This window comes from Aquila chrysaetos, chromosome Z (genome assembly GCF_900496995.4).
Source record: "Aquila chrysaetos chrysaetos chromosome Z, bAquChr1.4, whole genome shotgun sequence".
In the NCBI taxonomy this organism is placed as follows: Eukaryota; Metazoa; Chordata; class Aves; order Accipitriformes; family Accipitridae; genus Aquila; species Aquila chrysaetos.
In genome coordinates this window covers 58,779,242-58,796,609 of record NC_044030.1, presented here as the reverse complement: position 1 = coordinate 58,796,609, position 17,368 = coordinate 58,779,242, and the positions used below count along the sequence as shown (strand labels likewise).

Here is a 17,368-nt window from a genome sequence, read left to right as displayed (position 1 = left end):
GTTTGCATTTACTCTTCAGATCCCCTTAAGTCGTAAGTTCAAGGTAGAGTTGCTGTTTGACTCATCCAGACTTTGTTTCTGGTTGAGCTGTTTTCCTGTTCCTTTTCCTTTTTGTCCCCTTTTTTTCCAATTTTCTCTTACCTTGCTACTTTTTTCCTTTGCCTTCCCTTCCTCCTGTTTTCAATCAAAAGTAGTGGCTTGCTTAGCTTCTTTTTGAGTGTCATCATATCATCCACTAGATCAGCATCAAATAGCATAAAAGTCTGTGTTACACCCTATGATCTCAGTAGCACTGGCTCTGCCTCCAGCATCACCACCAGCTCTGGTTCTGCTCAGGGTTTCTAGTACCAGCCCCATCAGCTGTACCATTTAAAATGTCCCTAAACTTTATACCCCAAAGAATAAAGGTGGCCTTTGCTACCTTTTTGCAGTGTGGCTATAGATCCCCACAAAGGGTAAGCAGTGGGGTGCTGGATCACGAGCAGTTTCTACCTCCTCTGTGAAGCTATCAAGGCCACACTGATAGCAACTGGAGTTGTTAATAGATTTGGACCTCCATGCTGCAGACCAGGTTGTATCTTAGGTATGTATAGATCAATCTGTACCATCTCCTTGACCAGATACAGTGCTCACTCTGCTTCTCCACACCTGAGGGAAGGGCTAAGCCAATGACTTCAAAAGAGTCCCACTCCTTTCCTGCAGACTAATGGTGACCATCCTAACAGATCTGAGGTGGGAAGTGCCCATTCGTCTTCTCTAAGTGTAAGACTGGTGATCTACAAAGGAGACAGAGTCTACACGTGCATTCTGTGGAGCTGGAGATGTTCCTTTGTCATATATGGGAGGGGATCATCAAATCATGACAAGCAATGCCAGTACAGTGTTCTGTATCAGCCTGCAAGGAGAACAGACATCCTTCCCGGAGGCACAAAGTTAGTCAGCTTTTGCAGTTGGGCTATCTACCTCTGCACGCACCTTCTGGTGGTGCATTTCAGATCCTGCAGTCCTAACAGACGTTTATCCTTGAATCATCAGGGAGATAGCAGCCTTCTGCATTCCATTTTCTCATACAGCAGCCATCTCGGTGTAGGCCTCCTTGCTTCATGCATTAATGAGCAGCGTTGTGTAGGTATTGCCTGCCAATATCAGGAGTTCTGGATTCTGAACTGAAAATTGAAGAGCACTAGGACTCTGCTGATGCTTTGCTAATGTTCCTAGGTCCACTCACCAAAATGCAGACCCTCATCTCTAACTTCTGCCTGCTCAGACTCGCCATATTACTCTGGCCTCTCTTTATTTTTTGCTGAGTATGGCTGACAAATTCTCCCTTGGGCATGCCTGTTCATTTGCACAAAAGTGTGAAAACTTCACACAGTGCAAGCTTTATATGTGCAACTGGCTATAACTTTTTTCCACATGTTTCCCCAGCATAACTGTGCTAACTGCTGCTTAGGCCACTGCACTTATCTCTTTTGTATGTTTGTTTGTTTGTATTTTCTTTTGATTTTGTATTTTCTTGCGATTTCCACCTTCCTCAGTTTCTTTGGCAAATCAGGTATGCTGTAAGTGCTGAAAACCTGCTTCTTTATAAACCTGACTGCATAAATGATGGGGTGTTGAGGCTTCCTTGAGTTCTGAATAACTCCTTTGGATCAAATCAGAGATGGGTATACCACTGCAAACAAAAGCACGTACCAAAGTATGCACTACAGTTACAGAAACAAATACAGATAGTTGTTGTTTCTGATACCAGATTCACTCTTGAAAATAATTGCTAAAAATTAATTGAAAGCTTTGCTACCTAGGATCATTCGTTGGTTTTGTGTAAAACTCTTGTCACAGGATATTTCCTCTAAACTATAGCAGGGCTTTTTCATCTTTCCCACTTAAAATTCTGAAAAGTTGCACCTATAACAACTAAACTCTAACTACCTGTTAGTATGTGACATTTGATTGTAAAGCTCAGCCAAGCTACTGCAATGATGTCAAATAAGAAGAGTTTCAGGAGGTTCAATCTAATTACGTTATAATATTTAACTGTATTTGAAAGCAAATAGCAACTCTTGTTTTAATATTAAACCTTCCAGCACAGCCAAACAGCTAGCTGTAAGCTTTTTGTGCTTTGTTAGAACAAGAGCTATCAGCAGTTCCTTCAAAGTTCGCTTTTAATCTGCTTTTTATAAAACTGAGGAAGTCTTACAGCCAAGCCTGAAGACCTGACTTTGCTCCTGCTGCCAACGGCAAACAGGCATCAGTGCCAACAGGACTGTGCTTCAGTGCCTTCTTCACCAGAAAACTAAAGACAGATTAAACAAGTGCCCAGGGCAGTCCTCACCTTTCCTAGCCGAGGGCAGCATGGTTCATATGAGCAATGTCATATATTTGCATGCTTATCTGAGCCCTCTTTGGAAGTATCTATAGAAGGTATATGTCTTGCTTTGATTCCTTGCACAAAAACGTATTTTACCATTAAATCTCAATTAAAAAAGCAAAGAAAGATGCTTAATCTTCGGCCAACTGTCTTCTACATTGAATTAAGTATGCAGGGGGAGTAAAAGGAAAAAAGAAAAGATTTTTGAAAAAGTAACATATAAACTTTGAATGAAAAATATTGCTTTCACACTTTCTCCCTAAGAAATTTTTTTCCCAAGAGGTTTTATGCTGTCATTAAACAATATAGTCAGCTAATTGCATACAATAGCATTGCTTTGTACCTAACTGGTGATTGTATACTAATTTATGATTAGAAGTCTGCCAAAATCCTTATGCGTGTAATGGTGGATTACAAAACTTTCTTTGAGATGAATGCTTCGGTTGGCACACCATCTACTCTTTCAGTGCATGAACAAAAGGGAACTTGTCTCCTGTACAGAGGATCCTTATTCAGCAGGGTCAAAGTTATCCGTGTTTGCTAAGCAGTGCTGTACAATTGTTTCCTACTCAGAATGACATGCAGATACAACTGTTCTTGAGGCACCACTGTGTAGCAAACGGTTGCTAAAGAGCAAAATGGAAATGACAGCCCCAGGTACCCTGTAATTCACACTGCACAGTTGGTCACCCTGTTTTACCTGTGGTTCTAATTCTTATGCCTAGGTAAACAGATAGCAAAGCCTTCTATTTGGTGATTTTTCTTTGCATTTTAAAAGCTTTCTATTTCCCTGTACACGTGACGATTTTTAACCCTTATTTCTACAGAAAGAACCATAATGTCTGGTTGCTTAGGAATGCACATGCTGTTCATAGATTTCCCATGCTCTTGGGTACTATGTAAGATGTGATATTTTTGAAGGTGTGACTATGAAACAAGTACAGCATGCCTGTATTTTCACTGGTAGAACCTTCCTTTATAACTTTGTGCAGACAGAAGAAGAACAATGTCTACTAATACCTTTTTTGACACTGGGAGTTAGCATTCTGATTTTGACAGAAAGAAATCAAAAGGGAAGCCATCGCATCTGCTGAGAATCCCTCATGTTCATTTCAATTTTTTAAAAAAATATACAAGTTCTGATAGATTTATTAACAGCCTGATAGGCCAAAGATAATTCCACATTCATTAGGGAAGTTTTCCATTTTGTGCATGATTTTTTCTGAGTAGCTAGTTCACAATATCACTCTAAATTATTGAACTGTTATCACAATTACTGTATTTAATTCTTTTAATAAATAAATAAAACAATAAAATTTGGAAAGAATACCTGAAAAACATGAATGTGTGAGTTACCAAAAAGCAAATTTAAATATTTGCTAAAATAACTCATAATTTTCTCAGTGATTTTAAAACTTATTATCTAACTCCTCCTTATTTTAAGTATTAGTATTTATTGCTCGTTTGTTCTACCCACTTCTGAGGTAGACTATACTCAATGATTTGGGGAAATTTCTCAATAAAAATCAGGTAGCTGATGATTTTCAATCAAATTATTTCATCCCTGCTCCTTTCAAGTATTTGTAGAATAAATTGAACTCGGTTTCCTCTATGCAGTTCAATCATTCATTCACAAATAGCAGCTAGACCTCATAACACCACCATGTCTTCAAAGACAAAGAGTAGCCCTGGCTGTGTTCACACATTTAGGTTTGCACAGGCAGCATCAAAATCACAGGAACTGATCTGCGGAATACGATTTTGATGTTCATATTGCTCCTGCTCTCATTCACTCTTAAACTCTCCCATGCTCTCAAAACCATTGTAATTAATTCAGGTATGATGTGGAGAAGAGACTACATCTGCAGAGCTTAAAATCATTTCCCATGCCCTCAAGTGCACATTCTTAATGAATACTAGAATTGCTAAAGAGACGGCCATTGGTAAACCTGCACTGAATTATTGACAACAATGTACAATACCCTTTGAAACATTTATTACCAATAAATCATGTAAGCTAAGGGTGGTAGGTAAGGGTGGAAGGTAAGAGAAGGTAAGAGAAAAACAAAACTGGTTTAAATTCTGAGTTTTCATTTCATTAAAAATAATACACTTCAGGCTAGAGCAAGACATATAATATTGAAATTTCTGGTAAAATAACACTTTTTAGTAGAAGCAGCACATGTGACCTGTAATATGATATTATCTTGTATCATGTACTACCATATAATATTCAGCTAGTACTGCTACATCCCATTTATTTCTGTTAAAATGTCTATTTTTTTATTTCCTGATTTTAAAGTTTTCCACTTTATTAGGTTTTTTTTTTTAATTGTGTTTCACAACTTCCATAAAAATGTGTATGATACCACAAATTTCTTTTTGAGTAGCATAATTCTAGCAACTGGTTTGTGAGAAAACTGCCTTACAGGTTTCAACAGGATACAGGATAAGCAATGACCTTTTCAAGTGAAAGGCAAATTGCAAAACAATTGCAGTGATCAAATCATCCAGTGGAACATCCACTAAGTTCATCTTCAATCGGGCTTCCTAAGAAGTGGGTTTTGTGCGTCTGGACTGCTACCTTTTGACCTTGGTCTGCAGCCAGTTCTACTCAGCAACCTTTACACCACGTTAGCTATTCCCTTTTCCCACCTGATCCTCATTAGGAGCAACTTTCTTCCTGTTTTGTAAGAGAAATAGGAAGTCTGCTCATCCAGTCTGATGCAGTCCAAGACACTCACTGCCAATAAAACAGTCTAGCTGCAAAACGTTAGGGAAGTTGAAAAAGGCCAAGAACAACATTACAGAAAATCTTAAGTGATAGAAAATAAGAAAAATAATGGAACCCTGAAAATTAAACTGCATTACAGGGCTATTTCATCTTCTCATCTTTTCTTCCTTTTTTCTTTGTATACCTACTATGTGACATGCAGTAATTTGAAATCAAGTGCTATTTTCAAGGAAAAGATACCCATAGCCAGTTGTCACAGATTTAACTGACCTATTGCAGAAAGCACCAGACTTCTGCAGCTTGCAAAAATAGGAATCTCTGCAAACATGCAACAACCAGCAGATATATAGCTTCCCCATAAAAAGAGTTCCTTTATTTCTTCTTTTCCCACAGCACCACAAGGGACTAACCCATCATTCCCTGGTGACCCCTCCATCCACAGCTTTCATGCAATGTTGAGCAGTCCTCTGTTGGCTGCACGTTGCAGTCGCACTGCAAGCCTGCTGCCTCCCAAGGGCTGCGGCTTCTGCCTTTGCCATGCTGTGGAGCCAGCAGCTGCCACTGGCAGGTCTCAGTTACTTAACCTGAATTTTTGAGAGATGCTAGGGAACTGACTGTGATGATAGAAAATTAATTTATTTTTCCAAGGCTGAAGTTTATCATGCAAATCAGTTCTTCCTCCCCATGAGGTGTAACCTGGTCACTGGCTTTTGATTCTTCTGACAGTAATTAAGATGATTTAATCTTTGTAACTTCTTCATTAAAGATTTTTCAGAATACCTTTTTTTATCTCTTTACCTAGTATAGAAAGGGAATGTATCTGAATTCTTAAATTTTTTCACATAGCCAGGATATAATTTCCTGTCCAGCTTTTCCTGTAACAATTAACTTAGCCTGTGTCACCACAGATACGATGCTGTCATGTTCCAGCTATAAAATTAAAACACACAGATCAATGAATGCAGATCAATAAATAGAAAACACTAAGTAAAAAGTCTTTTCATCAACATAATTATTTCAGTAAATATTGTGTGGTAGCAGAACGACTAGTACTACAGGAGATGTGAATTACAGTAATTACACTGAACTTTAGATAGCAGTCATGAATAACTCAGTGGTTTTGTTTATGTGTGGGGGTAGTCTGAAAGATCTAAAACATGAAAAAAACAGAAGTAAAAAAAATTACTTTGTAAAGTAAAGTATGTTTAACAGATAGGGCGAAAGTGCAAATTATACAGGAAAAATTTTACTATAAATTCAGCTGATCTGTTAGCCTATGGGGAAAACCAATTGCAGGAAAAGCATTCATGAATATTTGAAACAACGAAACATGAAGCAAAGGTGCTCTGGGAGGCAGTCCTGCACTAGCAGGGAGATGAACTGGTGGATTTCATACTAGACAAGACAGATGTAAATTACACACCTATTTAAACAGTTTAATTCAATATGTTTCTGTCACGTGCTTACACTTTTGCAGTTGCTTTTCTGGAGGAGCAGCGGTTGCTGGTGACCAGGCACCCAGAGGCAGTGACTCTGCTGTGGCTCTGGGGGCTCCTGCTGTGCCTCACCGGCCTCTCGTGCCCCCAGCCTCCACTCTCATCTTCCCTGCACAAACTTACAGACCCAACATATGGCTTTACCCCTCCTGGTCACTGCTTTCCACTGTCACAGCTGGGCCTCCTTTAAAGACCTGAATTTTGTGAAACCAGTGGCTAAATTAACAGTTTTCTGTGATGCCCTGGTCCCTGACAAACCTGCACCTGCACACATGTGAAGTGCCAGCTCATGGTAGTGGGAATTTGCTCCACTTTATGCCTTCTCCAGTGGAGCAGCTCTTTTAAGGGAAGGGAACTGTTTGTTGTGCTCACCAGCTACTTTTGCAGCTGAATTTTTGCTGTATAGAGAGGTGTGAGCTGCATGTTGTAATACCCATCAGCCCCAGGTTAAGCAGCCAGGGAACAACCTATGAGTGGTATTCAGAGCCCAGCATAGTTTTGGGGTAGCTTCATGGCTAGGAAACCAGCTTGCTAAGACATGTATGGCCTCCTGCTGCATCTTCTGGGAGCTCCCAGATACCCCGCAGGGCCACCCTGGGTCCCAGTCTGAGGTGCTTGACTCCTTTACGGACTGCACAGGGCATGCAGGTGCTTGATGTCGGCTTCCTAGGTTTGCTGCCCCAGGGTTATGGATGGAAATACCTAGTGCTTAGACATGTAAATCCTTCATTGAACCTAGCCTGATATGTGTCAGACACTGATACTCTTCAGTGCTGCCTTATCTTGACAAGACAGAGGGAAAATGTGGGATATCTCCCCTCAGAGAGCAGCTGTTATTATCTTTGTATGCCCATTTCCCTTCCATGTCAATGTCTGTGTGTATGCATATTTAGAGATATGGATCTATCATACATACCTCTGTGTGTCCATCCTGGCTTATCCTCAAGGGCTGCTGGAACATGTCTTCCAGAAAATGTTCAAGCTCACACCGTGGAGGCGGGATCACGACTGGTAGTCATCCCCGTGAAAGCAGCCCACAGCCTGCCTGCAGTGCAGGCACGTGAACTAAAAGCACAGGGAAAATTAACTTGTCACACTTACAGCCAGTTTCAGAGCAGTACAGACATCACATGTAGTCGTGCCTTTATTGTGGGATGACAAGAGCAGAATTCATCTTCTCTATGGGTAGCCTTCATTACAAAAGACCTAAAACCCATTAAAAGTACCAATACACAGCATTCACTCCCATTTGTCTAAGAAGGAAAGACAGTACAGGAGAGCTCACTGTGAACAAGATTGACTGTAAACGTACCACGAAGATAAAAATTTTGTAGCTCATTACAAAATATACACGTGCAAGATTCAGAAGAACATACAGAGGAGCTTTTTCTTGTAAGGATCAGAAAATTAACTTGGCATTCAGTTAAGGTGCATTGTTAGATCAAATTTCAAGGTAATCTTTTTTTATTATTCCATAAGAAATAGCATAGAGCACACCAGCACACAGTGCCGAACTCCTTAGACAAATAAACAGGTTCAGCTCCTCTGTGTATCTACACTCTGCTAAAATGCTGAACAATGCAGTGATCTTACCTGCAGCATTAACTCAACACGAGGTTTCATGGGTTTGCTCCCCCTCAACCTCCTCTGTGAAGGATGCAGTAAAAGCGGTCTCAACAAGAAATAACTCCCCACTGCCTGCACCCACGCCAGACTCGCATGCAGCAGTTCGGCTGCTGGGGAAGCACCGCGTGCTGACAGTGCTGCAGTGGTCTGAGCGTCTCTGAAAACTTCTTCACAGTGAGGTGGAGGACAATCAGTTTTCCCTTTCCCAGGCAAAAATGGTGGTAGCCCAGGAACAAGTTAAACTTTCCTGGCTCCAGCCTGGGGAGAGTACTGCAGCCTTTCTTCCATGTGGTGACAGGGGCCAGATCCAGCCTGGAAGTGCAATATTGAGTGTAGGCATCAATCAAACTGTTATTTTGGCAACAGGAGAAGAGGCAGGGCTCAAGACCCAGTGACAGGGTTTTTTTAGTGGTAGTTCTGTGTGATGGGATCTCAGCATGTTCTTTGTATGGCTGATGCAGATTTTTAAGGGCAAATGAAACACCTGTTGAGCAGGCCAGCAGTTTTGCAGCAGGAGCAGAGGTCCTGACCAGCGCTGTTACACAGTCCTGGATCTGTGACAGCTGGATGAGAAAAAGCACATTCCTGGAGACGCAATGGGAGCTTGTTTTGACCTTTCAGGGACATGCAGGTGAGGAGCATGCATCACTGAGAATCAGGTTGCCACTGCTATTCAAAATTTGCTAGCCACATCTGCAGCTGAAATGCACAACTGGAAACCTGTAGCAGTGGTTCTGAACAAGACACAAGCTCCCAAGGGGAAGCTTTGCTGAGGGATTTTCATTTCTATTTATCCATAAGCAGGAAAGACAATATATTTCCCAAAACTATTAGCAGGTTTTTTGCGAGGAGATAGCCCAACCATAGAGATAAACACATAATTATTACCTGCTTCCCCAGCTACATCATATGAAAATATGAGGAGAGATTTGCCATTGTACAGGCTGTGATTGAGGGTTAAAGACATCTAAGTGGAACGTGTACAACAGCAGTGTGCACATGGAGATTTGGTGTATTTAAATATGTCTGTGAATTGCTGTTGTGTATAATGGTCCTGAGATACCAGTCTGTGATGTCCTCATGCCAGAGAGTCACAAGAATACTGACAGCCTAATGAGTTACTGGTAAGGTGATTTCCTTTTTATCATAACTGAGCAGGGTAAATATAGTACAGGAAACTACATGTGAATGTGAGTTTCAAATAGCCAGATCAGAATAAATAAATAGGTGACATTGGTAAAGGAAAAGGTGGCTTACAGGAAATATGACCGAAAGAATTGTGAGAAGGCATTGCAGAGTGGGAAGCACTCAACTTAACTTACACCACCTGGTTTATCCTATCAGCCACAGATTAGCTGGCACCCACTTGAGCTCTTACCTGCACATGAAGTGGTGCCACACTTCTTCGGTGCTGTGTAGGTGACTGTAGCGGAGGGCTGAGAGAACAGGACTATTTCAACTTTGGCAAGGTTTTGCTCTGAAATGAAGACTACCCCAAATCATTCCTTACCTGAATGCCTTCCTTAGGAAGGGCAGCAGCTTGTCTTGCTGTGTTTTCACTTTTGCTATGACATAAGAGTGACCCACCTTAGAAAAATCCTGTCTAATGATAATACTGTTTTATGAGATTTGTTCTTCATGTTGGTATTCTGATAGATCCTGAAACCAAAAGTGAGAATGGCTTTGCAGATCCTTTGAGAACAAAGAAGCAGTAATGGTGCTGGGAGCTTGAAATAATTGTACTTGATCAGAATGTGTGGCAGCTTTGTACCAGCTGCTGTTTCCTTATAAATACTCTACTTTGATTTGTTGTAAATGAATATCTGCCACATTGGGATAAACACAGGGCAGAAAAATACAGTGCTGGTTGAGCAGACATGAAACACCGCATGAGATACTGTAAAGCTTCTGTGAAATATAATGTGAGATTGTGTGTCGTAGTGCAGCTCACACACATACAGCTCAGGACAAGGTGAGACAGGAGACCCAGTACTTTCAGGACTCCTGGACAGTCAGAAATCAAAACTCTGTCCTCTAAGTGGAAGATACAAGGCTCGAGCACGCTGTTGAAACTGTCTGTGAAGAATTTCCCCCTCCAGAGGTGCAGCGAGGGTCTAGAGTAGGAAGAGCTGGAGTCTTCCTCATCCCATCAAACGTGACTCCCTCTTTGTCATGGTTTAACCCCAGCCAGCAGCTAAGCACCACACAGCTGCTCACTCACTGCCCTGCACAGTGGGGTGGGCGAGAGAATTGGGAAAAAACAAGTAAAACTCGTGGGTGGAGATAAGAACAGTTTAGCAGAACAGAAAGGAAGAAACTAATAATGGTAATAATAACAATAATAAAATGACAATAATAATAAAAAGGATCAGTATATACAAAACAAATGATGCATGATGCAATTGATCACCACCTGCCAGCTGATGCCCAGTTAGTTCCCAAGCAGCGATCCCCCCCAGGCCAACTCCCCCCAGTTTATATACTGGGCAGGGGGTCACATGGTATGGATTATTCCTTTGGCCAGTTTGGGTCAGCTGCCCTGGCTGTGTCCCCTCGCAACTTCTTGTGCCCCTCCAGCCTTCTTGCTGGCTGGGCATCAGAAGCTGAAAAATCCTTGACTCCAACTAAACATTACTTAGCAACAATTGAAAATATCAATGCGTTATCAGCATTCTTCTCATACTGAACCCAAAACATAGCACTATACCAGCTACTAGAAAGAAAATTAACCCTATCCCAGCTGAAACCAGGACACTCTTTCAGGATTGCATAAATGACTTACAGCATCTAGGCCCAAGCAGTATATTAGAAAGTTTTATTGTGTTGACTACCAAAGTCCTACAGCTCCCCCAGACTGCAGTAGCAAAATAAAGAGTCCACAGTAGGTAGGAAGAAACCCTCTTATAGGCCATGGCAGAAAATTCTCATAATCACTTGTTGTTACCCATACATAACCCACCTCACTGAATATCACCCAACAATACCTGCAATAAACTCATTATTGCAATAAAGATTTGAGCCTGAGCCTATTTTTTTAATTGTTCCCTGTTCTGATTTGGACACTGTCCAGTGGAGATTTTACAGCAAACCTAGGCAAGGTGTGGTTAATTACTCCATTGTTGAAAATATTCAGAAACATGATTAGTAATGTTCTAAATAAGGTAGCTTGAATAGACAAGTCAAGCTCTGATTATGGAGTTTGCTATGCCCTGTTAAATACTAGTGGGTATACTCTCCAAGAGAAAATCCATAGGCTATTCTAAAGATTATTTTTTGCATTGGAGGTAGCAATATTTAGGCCTAAAATCTGTTGGTAGCAAGCATCTCTGAATTTCAGATGTCTAAGTATATCTGGAGAACTGAGTATAGGTGTTCCTCCATAGCTCTGAGCACTGACCCTTTTGAAAATCAGTCAATAAAAATTGCTAGAAGAGAGAAGAGAATAACCTTAAAGGAATGAGAGTACAATTGAACCTGCAGACAAAGAAGGAGATTTCTTGTATGCCTATGTCCATTTTTGACATTATGCAATCTTAATTTCTTTCATTTTATATACTAAATTCATTGATTATATCACATTGCAAGCTAGAAATTTATCCTTTTTCAAAGGACTGTTAAAAATATCAAGGCAGTTGAATAATGTGTTAAAGACAGAAGGAGACAAAAATCCAATGAAAGATGAAAATGCATGATTAAGAAAGAAGTGTATTTCCCCTACAAACTTTTAACAGGGAGTTATGAACAGTGTTTTTATGGTTTGTTGTTTGGTTTTTTAAGACAAAGAAATACAAGTCTCATTCATAAACTAACGAAGTGTGTAAACCATTGCAAAATGCAATGCAGCAGTTCAATATGCACTCCAGAGATTACAGTGGCAAAGGAATGGTGCACGAAGTTTCTGTTTCCTTCCTGAAAGTAGGTTTAAGATTACAAATTAATCTCAAAAGAGATTCAACTATCTCGAAGAGTTAATGAGTATCTTAAAACTGCCTGTTTCTCTTAATTGTCCAAAGGCCAGTTGATCCTGCAGTATATAAAATACCAATGCATGAAGACGAGAAGCACAGCTGAGACAGCCAGCAAACAAACAGCAGGCAGGAACCAAGTGCTGTGTCTGCTGGGAAAGATGCCAAAAGGTGTTTCCACTTTCATTCGTCTTTTTGTGCTCTTACTTAGTTTCTCCACTATTTGTCTGGGAGTTCTCTGCATTTCCACAAGTTCCTCCACATGCAGATGTGGAAATAATGAGCTGGTGTTTTATTGCCTATTGGCTTTGGGGTTCTTTCTTCTTGTGACTGGCATTTTCTGGAGCACTTTCCATGAAGTCTTGAAATACAGGGGCCTCAGCAGCATCTTCATTCGAAATCCCAGCCGTAGAGAGCTATGTGTCAGCACCATAGACAGGTATGTGTTGCAGACTGCTGATGATGAATTGGGAGGGAGGGATGCTGTTTTGTAAACATACTGAGAAAGAGAAAATACAAGGTTTTTACAAAATAAAAAACATGTAGCCATTTTATTCTATTTCTGTAGAGAAAACTGTAGTCTGAAATCTGATTTGCTAGAGCAAGCAGCAATGTGCAAACAGCAATTTGTGCAAAAATACGTCAACTAAGGTATACTCCAGGAAACATGGGAGGTTGCACAGCGTGGTCCAAAGGCATGCATGGAGGAAGCAGGTGCAGCTACACTGACTTCATGGAGCTCCTGCAGGAGCATCATTAGTTCTATCTCAACGGACAACTCCAGATGTGATGCTGTACTCATATTACCTGTTACCAATGAGATCTGCAGGGAGCTTCAGCTCCCAATATGGTCCCTGCTAAAGTTTTCTTGTGTAATTGTCCCCACTACTTCTGAGCAAAGTCTCATGCTTTGAGAGAGTTTCTTAAACTGATTGGCACTAGGCCTGACAAAAGTCTTTAACAGGGTCACTGGATACAAATTACTTTTCCCGGACTGTTGTGGAAACAGCACCAGAAACACTGACAATGGGTGCTCTAAAAGCACTATAAAAACAACATTCAGCAAATTTTGTTTAGATAAGCAGAAACATGCAAAATGTATTTTAAAACTGTGGAAAACAATTATTATTATAATAATAAATAACTCACTAATTTAACCTACTTCAGACAGTGATTTCTTTCTTCTTCCAAACCAAACTTTTCTCAGGCACTTGTTGAAATACTCACAAGCATGAGTGTTTGTATGCCATGAGTGGGAACTCTCATGGGGAAGGCTCATCTTTTTAGAATGCTGTGTTTTAATAAAACATTTTGCAGAAATACACCAGTAATAATCCCAGCTATGCCAGCTGTTTTATATGAACATATTCCATTGATGTAAACCTACTTAGGTTTCCATTTACAGTTTAAGCTTCATCCACACTTTGGAAACATAATAGACAATGCATTTAACCAAGCTCTTTGAGATAAATCACATTTCACCTTGATGTGTTTCTTTTTGGTTTGACTTTTTTTAGGCCTGACTTCTATCCCCCCTCCTACGAAGACAGCACAGATCCTGAAAAACAGACCTTCCCACTCCCAGTTGCCTCCACACTAAAAGAGCAAGAAGTCATCAATATCCCTCCGCCTCCGTATAGCGAAAGCAGCACAGAGTTCATCAGTGAAACTAATGAGCAGGAACAGCCACCACCATATGAATTATCTGTGCAGCAGCTATGGCAGCAGCAAACAGCTGACCAAAACTCAAACCCCAGAGCAGAGTCGAATTCTCATCCATCCACACAAGAAAACAGTTACCACCAGGATACAGACTGCCAGGGGACCTCAGAAAGAGCAGTGCCTACCAGAATGTCTGAGACAGGCAGGGGGAAAAATCCTGTATCTCTGAAGCAGGGAAAATTGGCAGAAGACACGTGTCAGTGATCCCCAGTAGTACACCACTTAGGGCGAAACTTCCCAGGAGAAGCATTGGCCATTTGTGTGTTTGAATGGAGTTGGAGGGGATATTATAAAGGTGCTCAGTATTTCAAAGCAGAGTGAATCTCATAGAGATAGAAACTATTGGGCTGTATCTTATAAAAGCCAACATCACGGGCAATTAGAGTTTCTTATGCTGCAAGATAAATGAAGCATCATGCTGTAATCAATCTTAATGTCTTGCGCCTCATAAGGAGTTTTGGCTGAAAGTCCTCATTTGTGGTTTTGTAACATTAGCTGACTTGGGAAACCTATTAACTCAGCCCTTGTTTGGAATCTGTAAATTATTTGTTGTAACTGATTATTTTTGTATCATATGCCTTTCAAGTTACCTGTTTTATTCTGGTGCACTAATAGCTGGTATTTTACTACTGAATTAATGAATAAATTTTGTATTTAAAACAAATGCCTTGTATTTGCTTATATGATACAAGGTGTCCATGATTCAGGATAAGCCCACAATACAATGCACTTAATACACTTCTTAGCTGCTAAATGGACAACTCTGGTTTTGCCCACAGCTCCTCCAAGGGAACAAGCAATTGCAGGAGGAAAAACCTTCTCTGACTCCTCTGAGCTGTCTCTAAAAGCAGTTGCTTCCCCTGCAGCTTACTTGTGACTGTGTGAACTAAAAAAGGGGTCCTGTATCCTGTTTCTGACACAAGTGGCCTTGTGGTTAGGGAACAAGTACCAGAAAGAGGACAGGCTTGGACTCATCCTTCCTCTGTTACATGTTTCCTTCCTTCCACAAAATCACTGAGGCAAATTTGCATCCAGACCCCTGTCATCTATAATTCCAGGTGACAAGAAAAATTTCACAGATGTTCACTCAGATTTGGACCTGCAACACTGAATATAGGTGGAGTTTTGCTTTTTCATAGAATCATAGAACGGTTTGGGTTGAAAGGGACATTTAAAGGTCATCTAGTCCAACCCCCCCTGTGAAGAGCAGGGACATCTTCAACTAGATCAGGTTGCTCAGAGCCCCGTCCAGACTGACCTTGAATGTTTCCAGGGATGGGGCATCTACCACCTCTCTGGGCAATCTGTTCCTGGTTTTTGTTGCAGAACCAGTGAGACAGAAAAGTTATCACAATTTTCAGATGCCCACATACCCCAAGACAACAACTTTAGTGTTATGGCTGCATATACGTTAGAAATGCAAGCCATGATGGAGATGGTAACAATGGCTAAGGCCAGGAAAGTGACAATCACGTCAGATTTTTCTTCCAAGGAATGTCACCCTTTATAGGAAGGACCTATAAATGTTCAGTTGGTGTAAGGAGAAAGGAAAGCAGGATAAAATGGGGTGCAGAAACTACAAAGGAAAATCAATTCAAGACAAGTTGAGGAAGAGAAATGTATTATAACAATCACAGGCTGTAAAAGAGTCCCTGAAAAAGATAGAAGCTGATAGAAGACGCCATGAGCATATAAAGATTTTTCAAAGTGACTGAGAAGTGGCAAAGCACAGGGGAGAACAGTAAAAGTCAGAGGAACACTGCACATTATTGCCAAACCAACTGAAGTGAGGATCTCCTATCCCAAGTGACCTTGTCAATGGTCTTGCCTCTGAGCACTACCATACCCGCACACTGAAATCCCTTGCTTCTTTACTTCAGGGCCACAGATCCTGAAGGCTGTGCGCACTGCACAAGTATTGGTGCAGGGATAAATCACAGAGGATGAGGCTGATTAAGCAGGAGATCTCTCATGGCAAAATGCTTGTCCTGTGCACATGCAACATTTTTTTTTTTTTTTTTCCCCTGTGGAGATCTAACTTTTCCACCAGATAACTTTTAAAGCAAGACCACATGAGTGGGAAATGACTGAGGCTACAGGTAGCTCTGAGAGCAAGTACTGCAGGAGTACTGTTGAAGGTTGCTCTTGGACCAGTTTGCTATAGGAAATGACATTCAGATTCTTTACATATAGTTTATGGACAATCAGGAAGAGCTAATCTTCTCTTCCTTTCCCCCAATCCCCAATGCAGTGCCCCCTTTTAGCTCCAGCCTTCTGCAGATGTTGTAAGGTCTCTCTCAATGGATCCAGAAATGTGAAACCAAAGATGATTGCATCTTCATCCTGCAATATGGAAGAAAGTATCTGAAACATGAAGGTTATTGAGATAAGGAGAAAATTAAGGTTAATACCTAATAATTTATTTGATTTGATACAAACCGGTTTTCCATTTGTCTTTTCAGCTAATGAACTATTTGGCTATGAGCTTGATGGAAAATGGTGTGGGCAATTAGATCAAAAATGTCAACAATTTTAAAGCAGCAAAAGCTTTTAAATGGTTTGCTTTTGATCAAACTTACTAGCATGAAGTAATCTTTGCCAAGTATAGCAGCTGGAAGCTTTAGATTAAAAGGAATTTTCTTTGGACTGGAGGATATGAACAGGTCGAACAAAGGCTTCAGAACAGAACGGATTTTTTCAGTGCATTGACAACAACTTCCTGACACTGGTGACTGAGGAGCCAACAGCGTGTGGCTGTCCTGATACTTACAATACCAGAAGGAATGAGTGGGCATGTGAAGGCCTTTGCTGCAGTGATCATGAGATGGTAGAGTTTAGGATCTTGAGAGGAGGGAGAAGGGCAAAAAGTGGGACCAAAGTTAGCAGAGCAGACTTTAATCTCGCCAAAATTCTGCTTGGAAGAATCTGACGGGTTATGGCCCTGGAGAAAAGATGAGTCCAGGACAGCTGTTTGATTTTCAAGGATGACCTCCCTCAAGCTCAGGAATGGTTCATCTTGAAACACAGAAATCAAACAAAGGCAGCAGGAGGCCTGCATGCATAAGCAGGGAGCTCCTGACTAAACTCAGCTATGATCAGGAAGTGTAAGATAAGTGGAAGCAGGGACAGGTGACCCAGGAGGAATATAGAGATGTTGTCCGATTATGCAAGGGTGAGATTAGGAAAGTCAAAGCCCACCTGAAGTTGAATCTGGTGAGGAATGTGAAGAGCAACATGTAAAGTTTCTACCGGTACATTGGTGAAAGAGGACATGGAAAAGGCTGAGGTGCTCCATGCTTTCTTTGCCTCCATCTTTACTGGTAAAACCAGCCTTCAGGAACCCCAGGCCCTCCAGAGCAGAGGAAAAGTCTGGAGCAAGGGAGACTTACCCTGAGTGGAGCAGGATCAGGTTAGGGAGCACTTAAACAAACTGGACATACACAAGTCCATCAAA

General features: G+C 41.0%; 1 protein-coding gene across 1 annotated transcript; it reads left to right on the top strand.

Moving 5' to 3' along the window:
* The first annotated feature begins 12,290 nt into the window (after positions 1-12,290).
* On the top strand, positions 12,291-14,484 carry TMEM252 (transmembrane protein 252). The gene is made up of 2 exons (XM_030005070.2): positions 12,291-12,631; positions 13,710-14,484. The coding sequence occupies exons 1-2, from the start codon at positions 12,354-12,356 to the stop codon at positions 14,116-14,118; spliced, it is 687 nt and encodes a 228-aa protein (XP_029860930.2). The 5' UTR covers positions 12,291-12,353; the 3' UTR covers positions 14,119-14,484.
* The last annotated feature ends 2,884 nt before the right edge of the window (positions 14,485-17,368 follow it).